Source organism: Pleurodeles waltl, chromosome 2_2 (assembly GCF_031143425.1).
Source record: "Pleurodeles waltl isolate 20211129_DDA chromosome 2_2, aPleWal1.hap1.20221129, whole genome shotgun sequence".
Classification (NCBI taxonomy): Eukaryota; Metazoa; Chordata; class Amphibia; order Caudata; family Salamandridae; genus Pleurodeles; species Pleurodeles waltl.
The window spans coordinates 1,182,242,884-1,182,260,765 of NC_090439.1; the positions used below are offsets into that span (position 1 = coordinate 1,182,242,884).

The window sequence follows — 17,882 nt, forward strand, 5'->3', positions numbered from 1 at the left end:
GCAGGAAGGGAGGACAACTGTGTAGTTTAAAAACATGCCTTTGAAAACTCCCCCACTTCAAAGGCACCATTGTGTATAGGAATTGAGCCTCAGACACCACCAGTCCAGTACACTTTTAAACCTGTGGATACTCATCCAGGAAGAACGACTGCTGTGCTGCTGAAGGACTGACACTCTTCTGGACTGCTACTCTACTGGACTTCTTCGCTGCTGTGCTGACCTGCTGCCTCCTGCCCTTTGCCCTGGGAGACAAGGACTGTACATGTATCACTTGACACCAGAGTAACTCCAAGGGCTAGTTGGCTAGCCTCCTGATCTGAAGAGTCAGGGACATAACAGGCTTCCAGCAACCTTGCACCTGCACCTGGACTCTGCTATCTGTAAGTCTACCCTACCAAGTGGTGCCACCCCAATCCTGGACTGCCACCTCAGTCCTGGACCCTTGGAAGTGGCCTAAGGTGCTTGCCAGCTGAACAATTACATCGTCTCTGCTGAGCGACGCATCCTCAAGCAGAACTGATGCTCCGCAGCTGCTGCATGGACTAGACCTGTTGAAGGTCTGCATCACCCATGCAGTCTTTGAAATGATGCATTGCTAATGGTGCATTTCCAGCCCGGTCCTTGCATCTCTCATCAACAGCAGCCCTGATGACACCAGCCTCCGCATCGAAGATTTGCAACTCCTTCAAACTATTGCATCACAAGCTGTGCACCACCTCTCCAATACCCAGACCTCGCATCACAAGCCCCGTCGATAAGATCCTCAATATCGATGCAGCAGGACCTCACCCTGTAGCCTCACCGCATCTCAGAACCGACTCATTGCTTCGGCTGTGCAGAGCTTCTTTGATCAGGATCCATGCAGTGATACCCAATCATGATTTAAGGCAATCTGTTAAACAGGCCTAACTAGGTCCGTGTAGCCAACCTGTCCTCCATCGCGGTCAGCCTCAACTTGTGACTTTGTACCGGTCAAGCATGACCAGGTATCCCAGTTGCCACTTAATGCTTTTAGGAGCTATTCTACAGTTTATTCTTTAACAAATCGTAACTTTGGTTTTACTGTTAGGATTTTTGTCATTTTGATCTTCATTTATTTCTTAACTTAAGTTACATTTTTCTAACTTGGTGTGGGATCCTTTTCATGTGGTGTATTCACTGTTTAAGTGCTGCACAAATACTTTACACATTGCATCTAAATCAAGCCTGGCTGCTCTGTGCCAAGATAACAGAGGGTGAGCACAGGTTAATTTGGGGTTTGCTTGTTCCTTACCCTGACTACGATTGTGGTTGCTGCTTGACCAAGGCTCATATCGTAGTCAACCACTAGCACAATTTCAAACATGAATTGTATTAATTTATTTTGGCGTTTAATTCTTTTATAGCACTACTCGTCCAAGTGCACGGTGTGGGAGCACTTTACATCATGGAAACACAATATATAGAGACAATAAATCACACAAGTGTGTAAGTCAATGTACAGGAAATGTTACAGAATACATTGAGGGTTACATGGAGTAGGAGTCACATATCTTCTATACTGAACGGCACAGAGGGAGCTATTCACAAAGGCAACCTACTCTTTTTATTGATCTTCATGTGTAATTTATTATTACACTTTTAAGTAACGTTACTGCTTTTGGCTATATGTGTAAACTACTCAAAAGCATGAGTTATCTTTGTGACTAGCCCCTAAAGTCAGAAATAAAAACATAACATAGTGGTGGAGGTTGCCTATACTAATAAGACTTACTACCTAAAGGAACCCTTTTTGCAACCTTAAAATAATGACAGATGAAGAATAAAAAACAATAAGGTTTAAATCCATTCATGACAGTTTGCATGTACTTTCTTGAAGCCGAATAACCCACTGTGCTATATAAGACAGATTGCAACGTATAAACTGCAAATAATAAAAGGATCCCTGTCAAAAACACAGACCCACTTACCTATCTACTTAAAATCCAAATCTATGACCTGTGAGATGCATCATGTGCTTTGCAGCAGGTACATTAACCCTATATGCTAAGTTATGAGTCACAATTGTGACTAAAAACATATCTCTCCAGCAAGTGCATTATACAGTCGAGTTATAATACCACTATTACTATCCCATGAAAATTCCTGAGCACACTAATATCTCTGCAGCAGGGTCCTTAACCAAATAAGATATTTCAAAATGCTGCATCGGACCTTTCCCCAAATAAGTTGGCCAGAATAGATTTACTGTCCCAAGTGCCCTTCTTGCCAATGTCTTTGAAACAGAGTTTTAAAAAAAAGAAATGTATAAGTTGGCTTCAGACTCTCCTCTTCGTGACTTCACCCCTCATGACTCCACCCCCCATTCTACTCCCATACCTTTTGCACATTGTGTTCTTACTTTGATGTGACTTAGTTGTGTAAACACATTTGAGCCAAGACTAAAAGGAGCCAGTCAGACAGAAGTTGAAGGCTTTTGGTCCAGAGCAGGGCCAACAGAAGAAGCTTTTTGCCTTTTATTATGGGAAATGTCTTTGCATTCACTGGTGTTTGTATTAGTGACTCCATTACTTAAAGATGAGCTTCACTATCCCAATGCATGATCTTCCTCATTCCAGTAGTACCAGCATAAGGCATCTCCAAATTGGGGGAAGCTTGAGTGTCAGACTGGAGATAGTGAGGAATGGTTATCGTATTATGTTCTCACAACATCCACACAATTTGTTAAGCCCTACTCCATTACCAAAGGAGCAATCAGTCTCAATCAATGCTTAACGGTATCCAAAAAGGGACAGAATTCTGTTCTTTTTCTAGTCCCAAAGCCAGACGGGACATTGAGAATGGTTCTGGATTTGAAAAACTTGAATAAGTATGTTCTGGTGGAAACATTCAAGATGATCTCTTTGCAAATACTCATTCTCTTGATAGCTCACAACGATTACCCAGTGACATTAGATCTTGAAAATATGTACTTTAATGTCCCACATCATCCATCCAGTCAGCAGTACCTTCCTTTTGTGTTGAAAGAGAAGCACTTCCAGTTCCAAGCCCTGCCATTTGGTCTCACAACTTCTCCCAGGGTTTTCACAAAGGTACTTGCCTCAGTTGTTCCTTCTTTTGGACTGTCTGATGTCTCAGTTTCTCCATAATTTGAGACTTGCTGTTGTCTGCTTCCTCTCTCTTAAAGGCTCAAGAAAATATAGAGCTGGTTCTGAAAGTCCTTCAAGAGCTGATCTTCAACCATCACAAGAAACGTTTTCATCAGAGCCTACTTCAACACTCATTTGGGTTGAGCGATCCTTCGTCCTTGAAGGATTACGGCCATTCAACAGATGCTCTTGTGACAGCCCAAGGCAACAGCAAAGACTTGGTTGAGAGCGCGAGTACTGATGGCAGCCATGAAGGCTGTGGTTCCATGGTCTTGCTTTTACCACAAACTCTTAGTGAATCATGTTCTCAGTTGTTGGTCTCTGAGCACAAGAAACTACGAGGCCTTGATTCCTGTAATGACCTAGATAACTTACATTGCAGTGTGGTTGGTGGAACAGAACCTATCAAAGGGAATTTCTTTTAAGTAGCCTGTTCTCCTCTGATTAACAACAGATGCCAACCTGTGGGGCTTGGGAGCCACTCTAAGGGATCTGGAGATGAAGGGTTCTTACCTTGGCTGAATAGTCTCAATTCCTCCGACTGGAGGGAGCTGGCTGTGATAGATAAGATATTGCAAACCCCAGCCACTCAGTAAGAGGGACAGACAACTAGGTTACCAGGTGCTATCTTATTTTCCAAGGCAGTACGAGGAAAAAAGCATGAATCGGCTAGCAAATCAGATCTTCACTTGGGCAGAAACCCACTTTCTATCATTGGGAGGCATTTATATTCAAGGGTGACTGGGTGACTGATTTTGCAGGCAGACAGCCTTATTCAGAACCTCCTGTGTTTGGTGAATTATTATCTGTCAACCAAGTAATTCAATCGCATATGTGTCAGTTTTGGGACCACTTAGACAGAAATGTTTGCCTTACCATCACCAACGCAAATCTCCCAATCTTTTGTTCAGCAAAACCAGCTCCCCAAGTTGGGCAGTGGATGCTCTCTCGATCTGCTTGCCCAGGGGTTTTCTGTAAGCCTCCCTCTAATTACCCTCCTCCCAAAAGTGCTTCAGAAGATTCAGGAGGAGAGGAGCACACTGTTGGAGATTGCACCATTTTGCCCACATCGTCCATTTTTCCCTTTTAATGTCCTTAAGATCTTTCATTCATCTCTCCCTCCAGCCTCCTCCATTTCATTGTTTTTGTTTTTTGCAGTTTTCATAGAGCGCAAACTCGACCCGAAGGTATTGGAGCACTTTACATGAGCACCAGTTACATTACACAGGACACATTCAATTTTTTGTAGGCACAGGGAGAATAAGTGATTTGCCCAGAATCACAGCATGTTGAGCTGACGCCGAGATTATAACCTAGTTCCCCATCTCAAAAGTCAACAGCTCTTGCTGTTACTCAACATCCTCTCCCATTTTTCTTGATTGATTACTGGTTTTTCAACTTGAACAGCTCAATTTAATGGCCTGGTTGTTAAACAGGTAGGGCTTGAGGAGATGGGTTGTTCCAAAATGGTTACTATGGAAATATAATCTTCAAGGAAACCCTCAATGTTATCTTCCTGTGGAAAGACCTGGCATCATTCAATAAGTGGTGCATGTCAAGAGGCTTCTCAGCTTTACAAGTTGATCCTTTCCAAATTTTGGAGTTTTTGCGGTTAGGCTTCTGAAAAGGGTTGGCTTCATCCACACTGGTCTCTCAGTGGTCGGCAATTAAATCCCTAAAGATTGATTTAGACTGCACTATGAGTATCCCATTAATGGTTAGACTCCTGAAGAGTTTAAGACTGAAGAAAATACCTGTTCCAACCTGGCACTTGTCTACTTTTCTTCAAGGTTTACACCTCAACCCTTTTCAATCTCTTGAGCAGGCAGAATTAGCTTGGCTGAATTGTAAAATGGCTTTTCCGATAACTACTACATTAGCAAGGGTGTTGAGTAAATTGTGGACCATAATGTCATCTTTCCCTCATAAATGTTTTACCCACAAAGGGATGTTCTATAATTGTTATATATAATAATATATAAATATATAAATTTGTTATAAAGTTCCAATCGTTGTTTCACCTTGCTCAGGAGTTAGTATTCTTCTCAGGCTCTGACCTGAATATTCCATTTTCATTCGATGTGAGAAGGGTCTGTCCATTTACCTGGGCTGCATATAAAAGTTTAGGTCCTCTAGATCTCTTTTTATTTCCTAGTTCAGGAAAAAGTCAGTGGTACAAACCATTAGCATATGGGTTCATTTGGCAATAATTCAAGCTTCCAAGTCAGTTGGTACAATAGTTCCTACACACATAGAAGGTCACTCGACAAGAGTGGCATCCACATCCTGAGCTGAAGCAGATTTTGCTTCAGTTTCTGAAATGTGCAGGGCAAAAGCAGGGTCCTATTACCATACATTTATTAAACACTACAAGCTTGAGCTGTTCAATTCAAGTGGTATGGATTTTGGTTGGACTGAGCTGCAATCAGCAATGAAGTAATTGTTGATTGTTATGAATGTTTTTGCTGATATATATGCACTGTGTTCAAGAAGGAACCACATTCTTAGTCAGGGTAAGTCAGATACACACCCTAAATTAACCTGTGCTCACCCTCTGGTAGCTTGGTACAAAACAGTCAGGCTTAACTTAAGAGGCAATGTGTAAAGTATTTGTGCAACATGTACATTATAACAACACAGTGAAAACACCAGAAAAATAGACAATATTTATATGAGTACAACAAGACCAAAACATAAAAAATCCAATAAGGAAATCCTGAGATATGCAATTCTAAAGATTTAGGTGAAATAGTGCATAAAATTGCAAAGCACCAACTGTGGGTATCTGGCCGGACAAGAACAAAGTCAATATTTCAGGCCAACCATGATAGAGTGCGGGCCGGATACAGGGACCCACTTAGGCCTGTTGAGCACAGTACCATAAACCCTAGTGCAGGGTCTACGTGGCGTTGCACTGCAGGGATTTGCAGGGGTTCTGGTGAGGACCACAGAGGGCAGCGCACCTTAGGCCCATTTCTAAGGGTTCAGGTCTATGGTGGTACCACTTGGTGATGCAGACTCACAGATGGCAAAGTTCAGGTGTAGGAGCAGCTTGGTTGGAAGTCTTTTGTGTCCCTGAGACTTCAGAAAACAGGAGGCAAGCCAGCTGGCCCTTGGAGTCACTCTGGGTTGTAGAGATGAAGGTCTAGTCCTTCCCATTCCCCAGTAAGCGGGCAGCAGGTACAGGGCAACAAAGCAAAGCAGGAGTCCAGCAAAGGAGCAGTCCAGCAGAGTGACAGTCCTTTCAGCAGCACAGCAGTCCTTCTTCTTGGCAGAGTACCTACAGGTCCAGATGCGTACTGAAGTGGTGGTGTCTGAGCTCCTGTATTTCTACTTTGGTACCCTAGTTCTGGAAGGTGGACAAAACTTCTAGAGGAATGCCTTTGAAGCACAGATGCCCTGCCTCCCATGTCCTGGATCCAAGCTGGTTTGAGTGACAATGCAGGGTCTTTAAGCCGTGTTGTAGGTGGGCAGGACAAGCCTATTCAGGTGTAAGTGAGGCAGTGCTAAGTTCTGCCCCCCCCATCAATCCAGTTAATGGCCCATTAAGGCCCATCAAGACAGACCTAATGTCCCATTGTGTGTGGCTGTCTAGAGGGAATGCACAAGGCCCAGCTGTCACCCACCCCAGAAGATTATTGGTGACAAGCAGTAGGCACACAAGGCTAAGACAGAAAATTCCAACTTTCTAAAAGTGGCATTTTTTAAATTGTAATGAGAAATTTGACTTTATCATTAAAGAAGATTTATCATTACAATTCAGTAGGTACTAACCATGACAGCTCCACCTCCTTCCATTCAGGAATTGCACTTAAAAAATGTATTAAGGAATCCCCAATCTTATCCGATGAGAGGACTAGGCCTCACAGTAATAAAAAATGAATTTGGGCATTTTCTCTGCCAAGACATGTAAAACTAGCAAGTATATGCCCTGCCTTTTACTTACATAGCATCCTGCCCTATGGGCTACCTAGGACCTACCTTAAGGGTGACTTATATGTAATAAAAGGGGAGTTTAAGGCTTGGCAAGGGGTTTTAAATGCTAAGTCAATATGGTGGTGGGACACTGCATTCAGGCTGGAATGGCAGGCCTGGAACATGTTATAAAGTGCTACTTAAGTGGGTGGCACCATCAGTGCTGCTGGTCCACTAGCAGCATTTAATATACAGGCCATGGGCACATGTAGTGCACTTTACTAGGGACTTATAAGTATATTAAATATGCCAATTGCGGGTAAGCAAATGTTATCATGTTTTAGGGAAAGAGCATATGAACTTTAGTGCTATTTAGCAGTGGCAAAGTGCCCCTAGTCCTAAAGCTAACAAAAACAAATTCAGCAAAAACGGGAGGAGATAAGCAAAATGTTTGGGGGTTTCCGTGCAGAAAGGGCCATTTCCAATACTCATACTGTTATTACTGGGATGAGTAGGACTTAAGTGAAGGGGAAATAATCCCATTACTTAATGGCAATCTTCATTGCCCTGATATGAAGTCCTCCTCATCCCATTCTACAATGCACCTCCAAATGCATGGATTGTAAAAACAGGAAGAGCTGTTGGTGGGTGGGGCCCATATCGGGTTCTAAAGACAAGGAAGAGTCCTGTATCTGCAAGGTCTTCGACCCTGAGCGTGGTTAATCTTTTTTTCAGAGACACCTCATATTGTAATTACTGGGATGATGAGGACGTAGAAGAGGGAGTAATGAAGGTAGTCAGTGCTGGAACAAGGGATCTGTTTCACTAGACTTGATAGACTTTGTGTAGAACATATTGCTTGACTAATGTGTGGAGGCACTGCTGTTAGTTTTACCAACGTTTACACCGCTATTCTAAAAGCAGTGACAAAGACAATACCAGCATTCAAGCAAGCAATGGCTACAAGAGACAGACTGGTTTGCAGTGAATATGAGGGACTGTTTTCTCTCCTCTTTCTTTCCCAGTTTCCTCCTTTAAATACTCACTATATAATGTTCCACCCAGTGACTGTTTGGCGCTCCACATAATCCAGCCCCTCAGGCCCCTCACGCTTCAAGTGCTATCGGTATTCTACTACCTTAAAAGGATATGAAAGCATTGGATGATGGTCATCTGTAAATGTGCATATGCGGGTGCCATCTAATAACAAGGAAGAAACGTCTCACACCAATAGACATGCATGTTAAAGGCTTCTAGGTATATCAATCAATCAAGCAATCAAAGCATTTGTAAAGAGCACTACTCACCCGTAAGGGTCTCAAGGCGCTGAAGGGGGGGCTGCTACTGCTCGAACATCCAACTCTTGAGGTTTCTCCTGAAGGTAAGTGTAGGAAAGTACCATCTTTCTTGGCATGTTACCCCCAATTTTGCATGTATGTCAGTTTGATTTTGCCTGTCTCACTGGGATCCTGCTAGTCAGGACCCCAGTGCTCATAGTTTGTGGCCTGAATGTGTATACCTGTGTAGTGCCTAACTGTGTCACTGAGGCTCTGCTAATCAGAACTTCAGTGTTCATGCTCTCTCTGTCTTTAAATTTGTCACTATAGGCTAGTGACCACTTTTACAAATTTCAATTGTCATACTGGAACACCCTTATAATTCCCTAGTATATGGTACCTAGGTACCCAGGTTATTGGGGTTCCAGGAGATCCATATGGGCTGCAGCATTTCTTTTGCCACCCATAGGGAGCTCAGACAAACCTTTGCACAGGACTGCCATTGCAGCCTGAGTGAAATAACGCACACAATAACTTATAAGTCACCTATATGTCTAACCTTTACTTGCTGAAAGTTACTAAGTGTGAGGGCACCCTGGCACTAGCAAAGGTGCCCCCACATAGTTCAGGGCCATTTACCCAGACTTTGTGAGTGCGTGGACACCATTACACGCATGCACTACATATAGGTCAATACCTATATGTAGCTTCACAATGGTAACTCTGAATATGGCCATGTAACATGTCTAAGATCATGGAACAGTCCCCCCCATTACAAATCTGGTATTGGGGAGTCAATTCCATGCATCCTTTGGGCTCCACTATGGACCCCCATTACTGCCAAACCAGCTCTCTGGGGTTTTCTCTGCAGCTACAGCTGCTGCCACCCCACAGACAGTGTTCTGCCCCCTTGGAGTCTGGGCAGCCCAGTCCCAGGCCAATCCTCCTCTGAGGGCAATTTAGGGTCTCTCCAGTGGGCTTTTCCTCAGATTATGACTTGCAAGAATTCATCAGGGGTCCTCTGCACTTCTGTCTTCGACTTCTACAGACAATCGACCGCTGACTGTCCCAGGATGCCTTCAAAACTGCAACAAAGTAGCCAGAAGACTATCAGCGACATTGTAGCGCCTAATCCTGCTGGCTTTCTCAACTGTTTCCTGGTGGTGCATGCTCTGGGGTCTGCCTGCCTTCACCCTGCACTGGAAGCCAAGAAGAAATCTCCTGTGGGTCCGTGATATTTTTACTCTTGCCTTTATAATAGGCAAGAACCTAACAGTTGTGTCTCTCACCCCTGACCTGGGACGTTCTTAGAGCTTTCTGAGTGATACAAGGGCTCGACGGGTGTCACGGAAGTGTCCCCTGTTTTATTACCATCACCGCAGCATCTCAGTGTGTGTCCCCCTTTCGGAGGGCAGCACATCACTGTAAACTGCTTTTACATCACAGCCCCGTTATTCTGATTCTTAATCGGCACTCTTTTGCAGTTTTTTTATAGCCAGGACTTGGCCCGAAGATTTTGTAGGGCTTTGCATTAGCACCAATTACACTACATGTTTTGTTTTGTTGTAGGCAGAAGGAGATTAAATGATGTGCTCAGCATTACAGGATGTTGAACCGACGCAGAGACTCCAACATGATTTCTGTGTTTCAAAGTCAGCAGCTCTGATTTGTTTATTTACTAATATTATAAGCAGCAGAGCCCATAGCTGGGCTTCCAGTGCACATCCCTGGCCCCCCTGAGCCCATTACAGGACTACCACTGCACATCCCAGGACCGCCAGAGTCCATAGCAGGCCTTTCAGTGCACATCCAAGGCCTCCTAGTGTCAATAACTGGCTTCCAGTGCACATCCATGCACCCCTCCCGCTCGAGCCCCTTACAGGACTACCACTGCACATCCCAGGACCACCAGAGTCCATAGCAGGCCTTTCAGTGCACGTTCATGGACTCACTGTGCACATCCCAGGCATCCTAGTGTCTATAATTGGCCTCCAGTGCACATCTCTAGCCCCACCTGAGCTCAAGACTAGCACTGCACATCCCAGGACCGCCAGAGTCCATAGCAGGCCTTTCAGTGCACGTTCATGGGCTGACTGTGCACATCCCAGGCCTCCTAGTGTCTATAACTGGCTTCCCGTGCACATCCCTGTCCCCCCCTGAGCCCATCACAGGATTAGCACTGCACATCCCAGGCCTCCTAGTGTCTATAACTGGCTTCCCGTGCACATCTCTGGCCCCACCTGAGCTCAGGACTAGCAAAGCGAATCCCAGGACTGCCAGAGTCTATAGCAGGCCTTTCAGTGCACGTTCATGGGCTGACTGTGCACATCCCAGTGTCTATAACTGGCTTCCAGTGCAACATCCCTGCCCCCCCTGAGCCCATTACAGGACTACCACTGCACATCCCAGGACTGCCAGAGTCCACAACAGGCCTTTCAGTGCACGTTCAAGGGCCTCCCAGTGTCTTTAACTGGCTTCCAGTGAACAGCCCGTGTTAATAGTGCACAACCCTTTATGATCGCTCTGAGTTGTTCCCACTTTAAAGACAATTTAGTTAAACAGTGACATGAATCTCAGACGTTTGCCAGATATGCTTCTATACCTATTTTATGTTAATCTCCCATATTGCTTCTCCAAAAATCCCTAAGCAAGAGGCTCACTCACCCCTCCGTACATCCTTCAAAAGCCAATGAAATCTGCATATTTTAGTGGGTAAATATCCAGCTTTTATTAACTAAAAGTTTGTACACTTGGTGGTGTTTCAACAGCAGACACGGTGCTCTTCAGTATAGATTCAAGACATTGGCAAAGCCGCTAGTTCTGGCAAAACACTTATAAGGTCACAAAGGTGAGACCTATTGTCGATGACAATGCTTTGTGCACTGGTGATGTGCTTCATATGCGCTGTGTGTGAGGAAAGCTTGCACTGCTGCTGTGCTCTATCTGCACTGTGTGTGAGGAAAACTTGCACTGCTGCTGTGCTGTATCTGCCCTGTTTGTGAGGGAAGCTTGCACTGCTTCTGTGCTGTATCTGCTGTGTGTGAAGGAAGCTTACACTGCTGCTGTGCTGTATCTGCTGTGTGTGAGGGAAGCTTGCAATGCTGCTGTGCTCTATCTGCACTGTGTGTGAAGGAAGCTTGCACTGCAGCTGTGATCTATCTGCACTGTGTGTGAGGGAAGCTTGCACTGCTGCTGTGCTGTATCTGCTGTGTGTGAGGGAAACTTGCACTGCTGCTGTGCTGTATCTGCTGTGTGTGAGGAAAGCTTGCACTGCTGCTGTGCTGTATCTGCACTGTGTGTGAGGGAAACTTGCACTGCTGCTGTGCTGTATCTGTGCTGTGTGTGAGGGAAGCTTGCACTGCTGCTTTGCTCTATCTGCACTGTGTGTGAGGGAAACTTGCACTGCTGCTGTGCTGTATCTGTGCTGTGTGTGAGGGAAGCTTGCACTGCTGCTGTGCTGTATCTGCTGTGTGTGAGGGAAGCTTGCACTGCTGCTGTGCTGTATCTGCGCTGTGTGTGAGGGAAACTTGCACTGCTGCTGTGCTGTATCTGTGCTGTGTGTGAGGGAAGCTTGCACTGCTGCTGTGCTCTATCTGCGCTGTGTTTGAGGGAAGCTTGCACTGCAGCTGTGCTGTATCTGCTTTGTGTGAGGGAAGCTTGAACTGATGTTGTTTCTGTATCTGCTGTGTGTGAGGGAAGCTTGCACTGCTGCTGTGCTGTATTTGCCTTGCTTGTGAGGGAAGCTTGCACTGCACCTGTTCTGTATCTGCTGTGTGTGTGAGGGAAGCTTGCACTGCAGCTGTGCTGTATCTGCTGTGTGTGAGGGAAGCTTGCACTGCTCTGCTGTGCTCACTCTGCACTGTGTGTGAGGGAAGCTTGCACTGCAGCTGTGCTCTATCTGCACTGTGTGTGAAGGAAGCTTGCACTGCTGCTGTGCTCTATCTGCTGTGTGTGAGGGAAACTTGCACTGCTGCTGTGCTGTGTCTGCTGTGTTTAAGGAAAGCTTGCACTGCTGCTGCCTGTACTGTTTCTGCTGTATGAGGGGGAAGCATGCACTGCTGCTACCTGTGCAATATCTGCTCAGTGTGTGAGGGAAGCATGCACTGCTGCTGTGCTGTATCTGCTGTGTGTAAGGGAAGCTTGCACTGCTCCCTGTGCTGTTTCTGCTGTGTGTGAGGGAAGCTTGCACTGCTGTCTGTGCTTTATCTGCTATGTGTGTGTATGAGGGAAGCTTGCACTGCTGCTGTGCTGTATCTGCTGTGTGTAAGGGAAGCTTGCACTGCTGCTGCCTGTGCTGTATCTGTTGCTCTGTGAGGGACGCTTCTGTGGTACATTCTCTGTGAGGGAAGCTTGCAATGTATCTTCTCAGTTCCTAATTAAACTATCTCTGCCTCTCTGTCTTCCTTTCTATCTGTTCCATGCAGCTCTCACCCATATATATTCGCCATGGCACATAATTCTAGTACACAAATGCCACACAATTCCACACTGCACAATTGTGCAAAAACACTAAATACAAACCGCACACTTCTATTCTACACCACATACATCCCCCTACACTCCAAACCAAAACACATAAATAAAAGACATTGGGCCTGATTACAACTTTGGAGGAGGTGTTAATCCGTCCCAAATGTGACGGATATACCACCAGCCGTATTACGAGTTCCATAGGATATAATGGACTCGTAATACGGCTGGTGGTATATCCGTCACTTTACTGTCACTTTTGGGACGGATTAACACTTCCTCCAAAGTTCTAATCAGGCCCATTGTCATTTACAACGCCAACAGCTTATACTCTCACAAATGCGAGACCGATTGCATTGCAAATGCTTGTTTCTTTTTCGCCGGATAAACATAGACCTCCTTTGTACTGTTTATCTCGCTGTTTCACAGATTCTGTACCATCTTTAGTATTTAGTCTATTGCCTGCTAAGCAGCAGAGGTGATGCACTATTTTGCAGGCTGCTGGGTACATAGCAGAGATTTTGTACCATATGGCCGGTGGCTGGGTAGACAATTCCTTTTGTTTAATCAAAATGGTCAAGGCAGTTATACAAAAGTCATCGTTTAATTTTATTCAAACACATAATAACAACACCAGGTTCACATTGGGAAGACCTCAGAATGAACACTGCTCTGCAAACATTATCTGAAAGTAGTTAAGGGAATATTGTACCAACTAGAGCTCCGTTGTGTAGTTTGTATTGTGTGTGAGGTCGTGGCTTTGAAGGGCAGGATGTTGCATTCTTAGGCTACGCAACAGCAAACAAAAATAAAGTTATTCTGGCTTTGTGCGATGGTTTCTCTTCCCCACTGTACCGTCAGTGTGCCTGCTATCTTGGGATGATGAGTTGGTAGACCAGTTCACTGCTCTACTCACATCAATCAATGTATCCAGCTAAACATCCATCCATGCGACCACCTCCCTCTCAACCCATCCACCTCATAGGTCATCTGATGTGAGTGGCTGTCCTTGGCACGAGTAGGTGAATGTTTCAATGTGATGATGTGAGTGCACGAGCGAGGCATGTGTGATCTGCTGTGACTGCGTGTGACATGGGGTGTGCATTGATTGAATACGTGTGAGATGATCTGTGTGAGAGCATCCGTGGTGAGTGAGTGCAGGTGGTTGGTATCACAGAGCCCACAAAACCACTATATCTGTATGCAACTGGTCACAAGATGGCTGCTTTGGTGGCTGTATTTATTGTCTGTTATAGCACAGGCATCCCTACTTAATTTGATAAACAAAACTAATTCCCAGAAAGCACTGACATTACCATGTATGAAATACGAACAAAAATGCAAGTCATATTCATTGGTTTTGCCAGTGCTTATTCTTACTTGACTTGACATTAAAATAGAGACCAAGCAGGGAAAATACTGGTGGGTGGAAATCCCTACCCCTTCCTCCTCCTATTCCCGCCACAGCCCCCGCACTGACACAGCTGCTGCCTTTCACTGCTCTCCAGGTGTCATTCCACCTTCTTACCTATAAACTTCAGGAGATTCCTCATCCAGCTCTTCTTCTCTCCGGGTGATGTCTGTGTGGACCCCTCGGGTCCTGCCCTCGGTATCAGGCTCGCCTGCTCTGTCCCAGACCCCTCCTTCAGTGCCTCTCTCCTGCCAGGGCTCTCCCTCCCCTCCAGCATCTCACCTCCTGACTCCGCATCTTCTCCTCTCTCTGTGTCCTGGTGAAGCCCCCCTGAGTCCCTCCTCTCCCCCCTGTCTCCCTCCCCCCTCTGACCCTGTGTCCCAGACCCCTCCTTCAGCGCCTCTCTCCTGCCAGGGCTCTCCCTCCCCTCCAGCATCTCACCTCCTGACCCCGCATCTTCTCCTCTCTCTGTGTCCTGGTGAAGCCCCCCTGAGTCCCTCCTCTCAACCCTGTCTCCCTCGCCTCTCTGGCCCTCTGTCCCAGACCCCTCCTTCAGCGCCTCTCTCCTGCCAGGGCTCTCCCTCCCCTCCAGCATCTCACCTCCTGACTCCGCATCTTCTCCTCTCTCTGAGTCCTGGCGAAGCCCCAGTCCTGAGTCCCTCCTCTCCCGTCTGTCTCTCTCCCTCCTCTGCCCCTCGTTTCCAGCCCCCAGGTCTGAGCCAGGCCCCTCCATAGCTCCTAGACTCGGTCCTGGGATGTCCCGCTCCCCAGTGTCTGGCCGGGACCGGGGGTGTAGGGGATTCGAGGATGTAGGATTGGTCTGGTGTGAATCGTGGAGTACCCGGAGTCACCCCGCTCTAGAAGCCCCTCTCTTATGGATCTGAGCTCTTTGATAAGGGGGGTCCCTGCCTCCCAGCCTGTCTCACACACAGACCGGGTGAGCCCACCCCTGATACTGCGGCTTCTATCCGGCAATCCTGGGGTCACCGGGGTGGGGTGGTCCCTTCACAAGCTCCATCAAAGGGCCCTCCTGACAGCCCGCACCCTCTGTCCTCTCAGCCCCGGCCCCGCACCTCCTGGTCTCTGGGAGAAGTGAAAGCTGCCCTCTCTCACCTGCTGTAAACATCTCTCCTGGCACCGGAGCTGTGTGCAGAACAACCACCCTTTGCCCTCGGACACCAGACAGAGGAAGGACCCGCCCGCGCTTGCATCAGATGCCCTCTGGCCCTCACTGCTGCAGAAACACACAGCGCTTGGCCACCTGGGGCAGCGCATGGCCATAGAGCATCTTCTCCCTTAATACCTGGAAGCATTGGGGGGGGGGGTGGTTGTGAGTGCCTAAGGTCCGGATTTGAGAAGGGTAGCGCTGCATCCAATGCAGCACCACTTTCCTTGCGCCCCCTAGCGCCCCACTAACCGCCTCCATCTGTGCGCTGTATGTAATATACAGCGCACCATGGCACAGGGTAAGGGGCAATAGTGTATGTAGGAAGGTAGCCTCTTTCTAGCCTTGTTACCCCAACTTTTGGCCTGTTTGTGAGTGTATGTCAGGGTGTTTTTACTGTCTCACTGGGATCCTGCTAGCCAGGACCCAGTGTTCATAGTGAAAACCCTATTTGTCAGTGTGTTTTATATGACACTAAGTAACTTGGCACCCAACCTTCATTAAGTGAAGGTTAGACATATAGGTGACTTATAAGTTACTTAAGTGCAGTGGTAAATGGCTGTGAAATAACGTGGACGTTATTTCACTCAGGCTGCAGTGGCAGGCCTGTGTAAGAATTGTCAGAGTTCCCTATGGGTGGCAAAAGAAATGCTGCAGCCCATTGGGATCTCCTTGAACCCCAATACCCTGGGTACCTTAGTACCATATACTAGGGAATTATAAGGGTGTTCCAGTATGCCAATATAAATTGGTGAAATTGGTCACTAGCCTGTTAGTGACAATTTGGAAAGAAATGAGAGAGCGTAACCACTGAGGTTCTGGTTAGCAGAGCCTCAGTGAGACAGTTAGTCATCACCCAGGTAACACATACAGGGCACACTTATGAGCACTGGGGCCCTGGCTGGCAGGGTCCCAGTGACACATACACTAAAACAACATATATACAGGGAAGTATGGGGGTAACATGCCAGGCAAGATGGTACTTTTCTGCAAAATCTCCCGTGGGTCGACGGAATCTTCCCCCTGCAACCGCAGGCACCAAAAGACTGCATCACTGGTTCCCTGGGTCCCCTCTCAGCATGACGAACGTGGTCCCTGGAACTCAGCAACTCTGTCCAAGTGACTCCCACAGTCCAGTGACTCTTCAGTCCAAGTTTGGTAGAGGTAAGTCCTTGCCTCCCCACGCTAGACTGCATTGCTGGGTACCGCATGATTTGCAGCTGCTCCGGCTCCTGTGCACTCTTCCAGGATTTCCTTTTGTGCACAGCCAAGCCTGGGTCCCCAACACTCCTTCCTGCAGTGCACAACTTTCTGAGTTGTCCTCCGGCGTCGTGGGACTCTCTTTTGTGACTTCGGGTGGACTCTGGTTCACTCCTCTTCCAAATGCCCGTCCGGGTACTTCTGCGGGTGCTGCCTGCTTCTGTGAAGGCTCCCTGACTTGCTGGGCACCCCCTCTGTCTCCTCCTCCAAGTGGCGACATCCTGGTCCCTCCTGGCCCACAGCAGCACCCAAAAACCCTAACTGTGACCCTTGCAGCTAGCAAGGCTTGTTTGTGGTCTTTCTGCAAGAAAACACCTCTGCAAGCTTCATCACGACGTGGAACATCCATCCTCCAAAGGGGAAGTTCCTAGTCCTCTTCATTCTTGCAGAACTCCAAGTTTCTTCCAACAGGTGGCAGCTTCCTTGCACCCTCAGCTGGCATTTCCTGTGCTCCTGCCCACTCTCGACACTGTTGTGACTATTGGACTTGGTCCCCTTCTCTTACAGGTACTCAGGTCTGGAAATCCACTGTTGTTGCATTGCTGGTGTTTGTTCTTCCTGCAGAATCCCCCTATCACGACTTCTGTGCTCTCTTGGGGTAGTAGGTGCACTTTACAGCTACCTTTCAGGGTCTTGGGGTGGGCTATTTTTCTAACCCTCACTGTTTTCTTACAGTCCCAGCGACCCTCTACAAGCTCACATAGGTTTGGGGTCTATTCGTGGTTCGCATTCCACTTTTGGAGTATATGGTTTGTGTTGCCCCTATACCTATGTGCTCCTATTGCAATCTACTGTAACTTTACATTGATTGCATTACTTCCTTTTGCTATTATTGCATATTTTTGGTATTGTGTACATATATCTTGTGTATATTTGGCATCCTCATACTGAGGGTACTCACTGAGATACTTTTGGCATATTGTCATAAAAATAAAGTACCTTTATTTTTAGTATATCTGTGTATTGTGTTTTCTTATGATATTGTGCATATGACACAAGTGGTATAGTAGGAGCTTTGCATGTCTCTTAGTTCAGCCTAAGCTGCTCTGCTATAGCTACCTTCTATCAGCCTAAGCTGCTAGAAACACCTCTTCTACACTAATAAGGGATAAGTGGACCTGGTACAGAGTGTAAGTACCCCTTGGTACCCACTACATGCCAGGCCAGCCTCCTACACTTACCTCCACCAAACTTGGACTGAAGAGTCACTGGACTGTGGGAGTCACTTTGACAGAGTTGCTGAGTTCCAGGGACCA

General features: G+C 46.7%; 1 protein-coding gene across 1 annotated transcript in view; it reads right to left on the minus strand.

Moving 5' to 3' along the window:
• The window catches only part of LOC138275140 (C-type lectin domain family 2 member L-like), a 124,724-nt gene extending 109,392 nt beyond the window's left edge, over window positions 1-15,332 (minus strand). Inside the window, exon 1 of the mRNA XM_069219071.1 lies at window positions 14,319-15,332. Coding sequence (XP_069075172.1) covers window positions 14,319-14,934 — 616 coding nt within the window. The 5' untranslated portion in view covers window positions 14,935-15,332. The remainder of the gene's footprint in view (window positions 1-14,318) is intronic.
• Between the last annotated feature and the right edge of the window lie 2,550 nt (window positions 15,333-17,882).